General features: G+C 26.7%; 2 protein-coding genes across 3 annotated transcripts; both read left to right on the top strand.

Moving 5' to 3' along the window:
- Positions 1-346: 346 nt before the first annotated feature.
- On the top strand, positions 347-2,579 carry Bm2191 (F-box only protein 26, putative; the record flags this gene model as incomplete). Of its 2 annotated transcripts, XM_043082263.1 has the most annotated exons (6): positions 347-401; positions 548-657; positions 962-1,182; positions 1,448-1,571; positions 1,850-2,111; positions 2,395-2,579. In XM_043082263.1, 6 exons carry the CDS (start codon positions 347-349, stop codon positions 2,577-2,579), a joined length of 957 nt encoding a protein of 318 aa, XP_042938197.1. The 2 variants fall into 2 exon arrangements, with proteins under 2 accessions (XP_042938197.1, XP_001897260.2); XM_001897225.2 differs by lacking the exon at positions 2,395-2,579 and having other exon boundaries at positions 1,905-2,090.
- A 1,989-nt stretch (positions 2,580-4,568) lies between these two features.
- Positions 4,569-7,185, top strand: Bm10673 (uncharacterized protein; the record flags this gene model as incomplete). Its single annotated transcript, XM_043082264.1, has 6 exons — positions 4,569-4,727; positions 5,277-5,374; positions 5,601-5,800; positions 6,046-6,339; positions 6,573-6,712; positions 7,024-7,185. 6 exons carry the CDS (start codon positions 4,569-4,571, stop codon positions 7,183-7,185), a joined length of 1,053 nt encoding a protein of 350 aa, XP_042938198.1.
- Positions 7,186-12,459: the final 5,274 nt, after the last annotated feature.

Raw genomic sequence — 12,459 nt, forward strand, 5'->3', positions numbered from 1 at the left:
TGATCCAATGTTGAATCCTAACTTGTATCATCGGGTGATTGAGTTTTTTCTTAAATTTTAGTGGAAGTTTTGTGTTTTCATAGCAAGATCAAAGAACAGATTTTGAAATTTATTGATTGCAAAGATATGTTTTTTGTTTTTGCAACCATTTATGTTTTATTTTGTATTTTAAAAGAGATAGTATTCGTGGACGGGTGAGTCATCTTCCAAAGAGTTACTCAGAGTGCGGACAGACTGTTTCAGATTTCAATTTTTATTCAAAAAGCAGATCCAAAACGGACGTTGTTGATCTGGGAATATTTACCTTTTGAATATTCTGTTCTCTGATTTATAGTTGTTGGTAGTGATGGAGACAGTTACCTGGTCATCTCGAAGTGAAAACGATGAAGAAATCGATGAAGGTGTGTCTCTTCGTTATTGATATTTCAAGATAGGCCTTTCTATATTTTTACGATAAGAGGACAAGGTGATTCCTGAGAAGGTTATATGGTACTTCAACTTTTCTGGGCATTTTTTCATCTTATACACAGAAGATTGTCTGTTTCAGAAGGTAAAAGCGACATTTATCTGCACGGTGTACCAATTCCTCCTCAAATTCTCGCAGAAATTTTAGTCAGAGTTGATGGTCGTCGTGATGTTGGTTATATATGTCCTTTGGTAGGTTATTTTGCTTCTTATTCGTTATTTCATCAATTCTGGTAGTGGTTAATCTGTTTATGTAAATTGTTGGTGCAGGAAAAAAATTAAAAATGTAAAAAAAAAAATGCAACAAATAAAACTTATAAAAACCATTAAAAAAATGTATTCAAACATACTGGAAATTCGGAAAATACAACTGTTTGATTGAGTAAATTTGAATGTAGTTTATTTGCGGTGGTATTTGGAATTATAGTTTTATCTTCACATATTGCTGATTTTAAATTCAATGTTTCACTTTATTTTTTTCTTAGAGCTATTGCAGGTTTGTCGTCGATGGTACAATGTTTTATCTGCTCCCGGTTTCTGGATCAGTTATATGATATACCGATCAATGGATTTGCCTCCCAGCTTCTTACGAAATGAACCTTCACTCAATGTCAAAAAAGTTTCTCTTCAGCAAGCTTTCGGGCGCAATTTGATCAGCAATCCTAGTGGTGACGATGGTTATCAAAACTGGGAGATATATGAAGATGGCGGTGATGAGTGAAGTCTCTATTCATTGTTTTGAATGTTTTCGATGGAAAAGAAACAAGATCCATATCGTTCGCAGATATTTATATCTGACCTCAATCCTCTAACATTATATGGAGTTGATTCAGATGAAGCAGGAGAGCTGAGGAAAAAGTGACTTAGAATTAGCATACGAATGGAGTAAGCAAACCATGTGGTATTTTTCTCGATTTGGACACAGTAAAGTCTGAATTATTGCTTTTTGATTGGATTTTACTTATTTGAAATCATAATTTAGATTCGAAATCGAGAAACCACCAGTAGGCTGTATAGCACTGGAAGAAATACCGGTTGCATTTGTGACAAGCTATGATTGGTGTAGTAAATTTCAAATCATTGATTTGTGGAAGGAAGGAATTGAGGTATTTTCCTATACCATTTTCCTATATTTCTTTTTTAAGTTAATTCCGATTATTTATTGGTGATATTTGGTGCCAGTTAAAACGGTTTTTTCCTTAGCTCATTGAGGTAAAATAAATTATAAGAAAGTTTGTTTTACTATTCTATTCTATTTTTATTCTATTTTATGTTTTACTGTTATATTAATTCACTCACTAATGGTCAAAATTATAGACTTCAATTTCAATAAATGCGACAAAAACAATTTTTTTTAGCATATCCTAATAAAAATTTCATTTAGCGTGCTTTTTTGGATGAATTTTGTCCACCAATCACCGTTTCGGAGTATCATACAGGTCGTTTCGATTGCGCATCGATTTATTTATTGGAAGTACAATTGCTTCCTGATGGATCTATACCTTTGCCACATAGAACAATGCCAGGATTTCTTCTTTATACTCGGCATCCTCGTCTTCCTCAACAACATGATAGATTACAGCATGGTCTGCCACAAGATGATGAAACAACCGATACTTCAATAACTCGAATTCGCATGTTGGACGGTAAATTTTCACTTAAGTGTCTTTTTTTTTTACTTTACTTAAAAGAGAAAAAAAAAAAAAAAAAAACAGGACAAAGCAATTTATTTATATATTTCCTATATAATATATAATAAAATATGTTAACGATTATTATTATTTTGAATAAATGCATGGAGACGTTCTAATATTGTTATTTGTATTTGAACTCTGTTAATGTTTCGTAATTACATGTATTTTGCTTACTGAATATAAATTCATCGTTATTTTCTTTAATTATTACAGCTTTTTTTTTTTTTTTTTTCAGTCTTAGAAATTGAGTGGCAAAAGATTGAACATACATTTTCGAATTATCCTAAAGGCATTCGTTACGTATTATTTCGGCACAGTGGAAAAGATCAGCAATTTTGGGCTGGACATTATGGTTCAAAAATGGCTAAAGCTTCAGTTACTGTAAATTACGGTAATGGAAAACGAAGGTCTATACTCTGAGGGACAAAATTTCGATAATTTGATGGACGTTCGATTTAAGTTCTATGTAATTTAAAGTTTTTTTTTTTTTTGTTAAATTATATTTATTTGAATTGTTTTTTGAGTTACATTGTATTTATGTGACTTGCTCTAATATCGAACATAATATCGATGCATGCTATTCTTGATTTTGCTATTTACTCATGGCAGTAATTTGAGCTGATCATTATATTGGTTTTGTCCTTCAAATTTTTTAGCTCTGAATTGATGAAGATAGAAATTTCCAATGAATTGTTAAGATATAAATCACCTTATGAGTCCATCTGCACTTTTTTTTCTGTTAGTTCTATTCAAAATTTATGATTTCCTTTTCTCTACCTTTTTTTTTTTTTTTTTATCTAATTAATTTTTCTTTCCTAGAAAGGAAACTTTGTTTTTCTGATTTTATCGGAAGCAGAAAATTTTTCTCTTATTTTATAGTTTAGTGAAAATTCTTGTCTAATTCTAGTATGAAGAAAACAAAATGTCTGACATACTGCATCCCAAGGATTGAATTATAATTAGATGTGTAGCTTTTATTCTTACCTCCCCTATCTTTGTTGATTGAAAGGTTCTATGGGAGCAACTGATGCAGATATTGTGATGCAGTTATGTGCGATGTATTTGCTATATTCTTAATGAATTTTTTTTTTTAAATAAGTTCCTTAAAGGATCAAGAAACAACATATCATTTGATGTTTTATTGTTTGGTTTTTTTTTTTTTTTTTTGCACATTATATATTATTTAACATTACTTAAAATTGAAGGGAAAATGGAATTGAATTCTATCGTGATTAATAAATTTGAGTTTTAATTATTTGAGATTAATAATTCTATTTTATTTCATCTGTTTTCCAATCCTTCCTTTCATGTTTAATGTATGTAGTGAACATTAATCTTTAATTCATATGCTATCGGATGTTGTTTTTGATCAAAAAACAGTTCCTGATAATGCTCTGTTCTATTTTGCTTCCCTTTATCATCAATGCATTCCTTTTATTTCTGGCTGACATTATATATTTCTATTTAATATCTAGCTTGTTATTTTTTTAAATAATTTTTTTTTCTTTTTTTTTTTGCTGATAACAATCATTTGTTGAATTTTACCAGAGGTGTAAACCTTCAAAAAGAGGTCTTTTCTAAAGCTTTCATTAATAGAAATGACATGAATGCCTTCAAATACATGATAAAATTGAATAAATGATTGTCAAAGGCATTTCTTCCTTTTTTCTTCCTAGTTTATTTGGAATGTTTAGCATACTAAACTTTAGCTAATTGAGAAAGGGAAGTACTATTGATGGCTGTAAATTTGTTGTTTTCTTAGAAACATTTTGCTTAACTTTCACTAGCATAAATTGTTTTCTTCTTCACTTCACTTATTCTGATATTTCGCATTGTAATTAATAATTTATTTAAAGTGCTGAATATAGTAATAAATTATATTTTTGAATTTCTAATTTTTGGAAATTACTGTATTTTTCAGAGCAACTAGTGTTCATTCCCTATTTCCTAGAATCAGTTCTTATCGTAGACTTAATTACTTGTCTCAAAAATTAAGGTTCCATATTTCGTTGGAATTTTGCATTTCTCCTTTTAATATTTTTAAAAGCATTAAAATAGATTGTTTACAGCGAAAGAATAGGTAGTTTTAGTTCAATTTAATCTATGATTATGAGTTTTTGCAAGGAATAACAATGTGATTTTTAGATTTAGAAAAAAAAAAAATTCGTTATGAATTAAAAAAAATTTGAGCTTATGATTGAAATAAGCTTTATATGCTCATTATTTTGTTGGTGAAAAAAAAGAAGAAAAAAACCTATTTTGACAAAGTCTAACACGATGAGCAATGCTAATAGTTTGTTTTTTCATTGACTTAGAAAATATTGAAGAGTCTATTTATCTAGTAATTTCATCCTCTTGAATATTCTTCGGTGTTCAACATAATCTGTTATTTTCTAGGATGTCCCAAAGATGATTTGTTCGGAGTTGAAAATCTCAAGATCTGGCGCAAATGTTAATGCCGCAGTTCTGTTTGCTACCCATCTTAATACACCTTCTTCTAGTGTATTAATGGTATGGTCACGAAATCAACAACAGCTTTTCATCGTTATCGGCAAATGCAATGGTGACGTTAGTCTTTTCTGGTTTTTTCCGGTGTGGACAGTGGTACCACTGCTATAGTGGTTGGAGCATTTGTATTTCAGCTAAAGATTGTAAGGAATTTGTATGTTTGTCTATGCAAGTAGTGAAAACTTAGTACATTAGTAACTGTTCTAGAATTATTTTATCAGTTGTAAGTAGAACAATGAACTGGAACGAAACTTTCTTTGAAATATGAAGAAAAGCTTCCTGAAAGATATCGTTTAAGTTCCTGTTCATTGATCTTTTCTACCGGAACATTTTCCTGTGACTGTAAGAATTTGTTCATTCCGATGAACATATACTAATATAATTACTTCTTGGATGGAAGATTGATGACGATTTTTAAAGTTTTAAAATTCATTGTTTGATTATATTAGTGTGAGGTTTTTTTTTTTTTTTTTTTTTTTTTTCGATTGTCTATTTATTTTATTCCGGATCTATCATCATTTTCCTTTACTACGCTTTTTTCCGTGTTATAAAAATGAACCATTCATTAATTCGTATTTCTAGCTACCGATCTTAATTGACTTTTTGCAGTTACTATTCTTTACAACCAGAAAGCAATATACACAGCTAGAAAATATCTTTAAAAGTTCTTTGACAACAATTTGTTTTGGAAAACTAAGACAAAGCAGGTCGGTTTATGAAAGAGTTCATATAGTTTGTTTAGTTTGTTTGCTTCAGTAAGATCAGAATTTTAATTTTAACCAATCATACAACTGTAAGCTCTTAGTCATAGCTGCATTAAATTGATAAACATTAAGATCACTAATTTTTAGTACCTTGAATAACTTGAAATAAATGTGATAATTTTCTTTAAGACATTTTTATTCTGCATTTGTGTATTGGATATCTTTTTAGCGATGAAATAGTTGCCATATCAGCAGGTGGTCAGATACGTTCTTTCGATTTTCCACAAACAGATGCGCAGAGCGGAGATTTACAGAAGCCTTTACCACTTTTTGAACAACTGATTCAAGCTAATATATGCACATCATATATTGGTGACATTGATGGTGATGGTTTATCAGAGTTGCTGGTTTTGATGACTGATCGATGCGGTTAGTTATTTTTGTTGTTAATATTAGATTTGCTTCATTTTGGTTGTCCAAAACGTTTTTTCAATTTTAGCTTACTTAAAATATGATTTTCTTCTAACCTAAAAAAAAAGTCAATCCATATCGATTATGTGTGTTATAAATGATTGTGTTTCAGTAATATTCAAAACACTGAAATGGAATACCAACAAATTTTGATGATATTTTGAAGCTTAGGCTATGATCTTTTATTTAAATATGAATTTTAGTAAGAACTTATCGATATGTTGCGAATCATCTGGCATCATTGAATAAATATGAAGTACCATCGCATGTTTATGGTTTCGCACTTGGTATCACGAATTCTGGTTTATATTATGCACTTCTGGCAGAACGGAGTGAAAATTATGTGGTGAAAATTGATTTTAGTTCAAATATTTGTAATATTTTGCCACAAACGTTAGCTTCGAATGCTTCGAATCGAGAGTTGATGGTACCCAATCAGCCGGTATATCTGAGTTTAGTTGGATCACTTGCTGCTCGACTGCTTGTGATTAATCCAGGTTATTTTATACTTATTTATTTGAACATAAAACAGTAAAAATATTACAATGCACTTTAGAATATTAGCTATATTAAATTTGTTGAAAAATTTATCAATAATTTTTAATTATTCTAACTAGTTTGACATATCTAACAATGACAGTTAACCTGCTATGAAAGCTAAACTCTTCTGAATTATCATTTAGTAGTAATTGCATGTATCCTGCATATGAGATATTCTTTACTTTTGCAGAAAATGACACCGAGATAGCATTAGAAAATCCAGCAGGCGATTTTATTTGTGCAACTACTGTTAATCTGCAGAATATGCATGTTGTGATGACACTGGATATTTTCGGTAACTTACTCATCTATGGATGGAATGACCATAACGTAAGTTCTTAGATAAAAATGTTTATTCTTTTTTTTACTTCAAAGAGATCATATTAATATAATTACTTTGTATTGTTTCCAAAATTTAATGCTAAAAAGTCTAGTTTTTTCTACACTTTTGCTTTTTTTTTTCATCTGTATTATCCCTTCGTTCTCTCTATTTTTCCTTCTCTAGTAATTTGAAAGAGTTGTTAAATCTTCTAAAGTTTGCAAATATTTGATCTATCTAATATGATTTTTTTTTTTTTAATAAGTCTACTAATTGTATATATTGTATATATATATATATATATATATATATTATATTGTAGACTTGTCATGCATATCTTATAGCAAAAGCGACAGTTTTGCCGGATGCAGATCGTATAACTGCTGTAGCAGGCCGGAATGAAAATGAAGTTCTTTTTTGTATATCTACAGTTTACTTCAAAATTGCTGTTTATCGAATTGATTTATCATCTGTACTTAGTTGATTCAAATTCTAGCTCGATATTCATATAAAGCGGAAATACTAGGAAGATAATTAATAGTAATGAAAAGATAGAAATAAACTTCTGTTTGCTAGGTCCGATAGTAGATTCGATACTGAGATTCTGGAAAGCTTTTAGGTTTGTACATTTTTTTAAAAATAAATATTTCGAATTGAAATCAGAAAAGATAAGGTTTTTTTTTTTTCTCCCATTTCGCATTTTTTTCAGTGCACCAGTCCAAATCAGTTTTAAGATTAAATTTTATACTCAACATGAATTATGATATTTCAAATCGAGAACAATAGATAAATACTGCAGTATGCTAACTTCTGGTAGATGGATTAAAAAAAATCATAGCAATTCAATAACTCAGTATTAAATAAATAAGCTGTATCATGTAATAGTTCTACATTTTTTTCTAATAGTTCTTGTAGGATAGCCTTGTAGCACCTGCTATGCATATATTTGCAACAGTGTATATATTTTTCTTGTATATTTTGTTTTTAATGTTTTTTTTTTTTCTTGTAACTTTTAGATTATTTCTTATTATTAAGTGTATTTATCTGTATTTATATAATTATCCATTGTTTAATTTATTTCTGCATCAACTTTCAATATTTTTCCCCGTGAATTCTTCATACCGACAATGTAAAATGAATGATAACAAGTATTATTTAATAAATTTTCTCTCATACTACAATAAAATTTTGAGACTTGTGCTACAACTAAAGTAAGCAACTAGCGGTGCAATGTTCAATTCAAATTTGAATGATTTTCCAGAAGTTATTCATCTATTTTTTTTATGTTATGTAACAGAAAAAGAGCAAATATAAATTGGCAAGCAGAGAAATTTGTTACTTATTTGATGCTTATCTTTAATTAAATACTCAAAATGTTAAAGAGGATGAAGTATCTGCCCTTGATGTAAAATATTGGTTGTTATATAAAGCAAATCTTAGCACTTTTAAGTATTTTATTCGAATTTCAAGCAATTGTTGAAACATTTGAGCATTTTATTGGAATCTTAATATACTATTATGCGGAAAAGTTTCCATTCTGGCTTGCAACTTGCTAGCTTGACTGTGTATAAATGAAGCTGATAGTTATGCTACAAAAATTAGTGCCTTTTGGTGAGAAAAAAAAAAATAGAATATTAGCATTAGAAATAAATTTAAACAATATAAAATATACTTGCATAATCTAAATTTTAATATTTTCTGCAGTTGAAAATACCTGAAAATTTTCAATATAAATTATAGTATTAAATTTAAAAGATACTTCTACTAATATTTTAATATCAAGAAAAAGTATTATTAGATCAAATAGATAATAATTACGACTATAAATAATACTAGTAATCAATGCTATCACCCTGAATAGTTCCTACTTATTATCATGATTTTAATGAAAACCAAAAAAAAAACTTTAACATTTCTCGGTATTACTTTTATCATTCGAAGAAGTTATCCTATCAGTAGAGATCATTTGATAAATTTGTTTAATAGATGATATATTATCATCTAGAAAAGAAATTTAATGGATATTCTAGCTATAATATTGAAAATTTCAAATTCAATCAAATCAATCAGCTTTTGATTATTCACTTCTCATTTGTATTGACAATCTATTAAAATGTTTTATTTCATCATAGAATTATAGATAAAATTATTTGTAAAATTTGTTACTGCTTAAATTAGAGTTAGAATTTGTATGTATAATATATATATAATATATAATTAATTCTACAGTGCTTAAATTTTCCATAATTTTAACCAACATTTTGATATTGAATAAATTTTAACTAATTAAATTCATATTCTTTATTATACCAATTAATATTTTTACCATTAAAATTATCCTTATCTCTTCTACAATATATCTTTTTCTTTCTGAATTCTTTTTGAAATTTTTTTTTTTTAAAATAGGTTCATACTAAAAGTTTATAATTCATATATACAAAAATTATAAAAATATGGAATCTAATAACATTGAAATAAAAGCATTGCTAGTTAATATGAAGCAGAAATAATAGATATACTAAATTATAAGGAATGCATTAATTAATATAAAATCTATCAAATGTTTACTTAACAATAAACTTTTAAAGCAATAAAAATTTTTTTATGTTTTTATGCTTTCACAAAATTTAATCAATTGAATTAAAGCATTCACACAATTCCAAATGAATCCAAAAACATGCTGAATTATGTTGCTATCTCAGTAATGATGTGATAACAACATAATGAAATCATGTGAGAATATTTTTGTTTTTCCAATTGACATTTTTATTCTTTATTGATGATAAAAGGAAAATCTTTTTTTTTTTTCTTTCCTTTTGTATAACTTTAACAATTTTTTATTATTTCTTATTATTTCATCTATAAAATGTTACTCATTTCTATATGTGCTCTTAAATCTATGTATTTTGTTGTGTAATATTGTTCTATTTTTGACTTTTTTTTGTTGTTTTTATCAACTATATAAGTTTTTTAAATTAGTTTAAATTTTTTTCAAAAAAGTTTTTTCATTAAGAATAGCAATTTCTTTTCCTTTTTTTTCCTTTTTGCTCTAAGCAATACTAACAGTAGTTTACAAAAAGAAAAAAAAGCAAAAACTAAAAAAGAAAAAAAAATGTGTTTAGAAATTGAATGATTTTGAATAAATAGTTGACAAAAAAATCTCAGAAAAAAAAAAAAATTAAAAATTATATTTGCATATGCGACAAAAAAAACGAAACGAAAAAAAAAAAAGTGAATTTGGGTAAGTATTTTGCTTAGATACATATTATGATTAGTACTGATTATTTTATTTTATACATTTATATTTCACAGTAATATTTAGTATTACAAAAAAAAAAAAAAATGCATTACAATTTTTTGGAAGAAAAAATTTTTGTTTTCCAAATTTTTATTCACATTTATCTTGTACCAATCATATAATCATAGATTGTTATAATCATAAGACAGCTGTTCTCGATCCATTTTTTTTCTTTTTTTTTTGTCTGTTAGAAATTCTAGAAGTATTTTAATTTCTGGAATTCCTTCTTTGCTTCACCAATCTACGGCTCACTTGTTTCATTTTTTTTTTAAGAAAAAAAAAAAGAAAAGATCAAATTTTTTATTTTATAAATTATGGATTTGATTTAAAAAAAAACGTAAATTTCGTCAATAATTTGTTGCATTTGTAAACGACAATTTAAACTGATATCATATCATATTCCTATCTATTAAAATATTAGATGATGACAGAAGAAGAGAAAATAAGAAAAGATATATTATATATATAAATGTTTGTACTGATTAGTGAATTCGTTTGTTTCATTCTATTCATTCTGATAATGATTACTTATCTCTCTCTCTCTTTCTTTCTTCTCCTCTTTCTCTCTCTTTCAACTTGTTAAAAATCAGTAAAGTAGCAGTTGTTTAACAAATTGGATGAGTTAAACATATCAACTTGGAAGTTGTTATTATTACTAATCTTTCTCATGATGCCGATGACATGACATATTGCGCCAAATGATTTGAAAAGAGATGATTCCTGATGAATTACTAGATTTTCCTCAAAATCTTTCATCGTTGCAATTTGCAGTTGATTTTAAAGATTTATTTATTTTAATGTGTTGATTTTCTTTTTCAACTAACATACATGATCAAATTTACTTTTCAATTTCCAAACTTTTCTAATTTTATTTGTTAACTTTTCTAACATTTGTTACTCTTGACTTCATTCCAAAATTTTTGCATTCCTAAAAATTGAAAAAATTGAATCTTAGGAAAATCGTTAAAAAGAAAAAAAATTATGAAAACAAATTTGTTATATATATATATAATATATATATATATATATATATATATAATATATATATATATATAAACATTTAAAAAAGAAGTTATAAAACAAAAACAAGAATGCACTGTGAGATATGTAATATAATCAATTGCACTAAATTTACAATAAAAATTTCCAAAGTCTTAGAGTACAAATAAATTAAAATCAAAAAAATCACTTAATTAATAGTTTTTAAATTCAATAAACAATAATATTCATTTACAAATATTTATGTCTTCAGTACATATGCACAAATATACAAATATATGTATCATAAATTTTACATAAATATTGCAATGCTATGAATTTGCTTAATAAACCATTGAATGACTTAGCAGTATAAATTTTGATAAATTTGAGAATATATCAAAATGTCAAAATTTGAGAAATTTTGACAAAAATTTGAAAATCCTTTATTGATATATGATATTTTTAACCTTTTCATTTTTTTTTTTTTTTTTTTATTTCATATTATTTCCATTTGCTGTAATTCTCACAGCTATTATTAGACACGAAGTTTATTTGTTTGTCTGTTGTTAAGAAATTTCATTATAGTTTTAACATCGTTTCAATTTCTATTTGGTTATTATCAAAGTTTGATGACAATAAAAAAAAAAAATTGAAAAAAAAAAAAAAATCACTAAAATAAATTGTTATGTTTACGTTGAAATATTTGAGAATCACTATCATATTAATATTACCTATTAGTCGTTAATCTCTTTGAAGATTAATCCAATAATCTGCATGAGTGCAATATTATTGCTTCTGGTTGGTTAATTTCCTTGGAAAAAAAAAAAAAAAAAAAAGCTAATTTAAGCTCTTGGCTTATTGGCCACTTTCAATCAAATAACATTCCAGTAAAAATCAATATGTTTTGGTTAAATAGTCTAAAGTTCAATATTATATTTGAAATTGATACATTTTGCAAAACAGTTGCAACATCCCAAATATTACTCGTTCTTCTAAAACATGGGAATACGGTAATATACAGTATAGCCATGTCTGTATGTATGGGAATACGGTAATGTGCAATATGATTGTGTCTGTACGCATGTGTGTGCCAATTTTTTCTGAAATTTCTAGAATAGATGAAATAAACTTATTGTTATTGGCAAAAACATTGATAATTCATAAGTAAGTCAATTTTGAAAGAGATGAAAAACGCAGAAATAACTACAGTAAAAGTTAATTTACCATAAATTGCTAAAATAATAAGCTTAATGAGTTAAAGTTTGGATTAGGATAAAGTAATTCTTTCAAGGCACTTGACGATAATTCGATATATAAGTGAAACACTAAGTTAATGTCTTCAAATTTTATTTTAAATACCAATAATTCTTTCAATTTTACAAGTAGTTTAAAAAAAGTAATGTATTGATTAAATACGAAGAAATGTTTGATACAATACAAACTTTGGAAGAAATTTAAAAAATTTAGTTGCAGTCTTAA

The sequence above is a fragment of the Brugia malayi genome, assembly GCF_000002995.4.
Source record: "Brugia malayi strain FR3 genome assembly, contig: Bm_v4_Chr4_scaffold_001, whole genome shotgun sequence".
Taxonomy (NCBI): domain Eukaryota; kingdom Metazoa; phylum Nematoda; class Chromadorea; order Rhabditida; family Onchocercidae; genus Brugia; species Brugia malayi.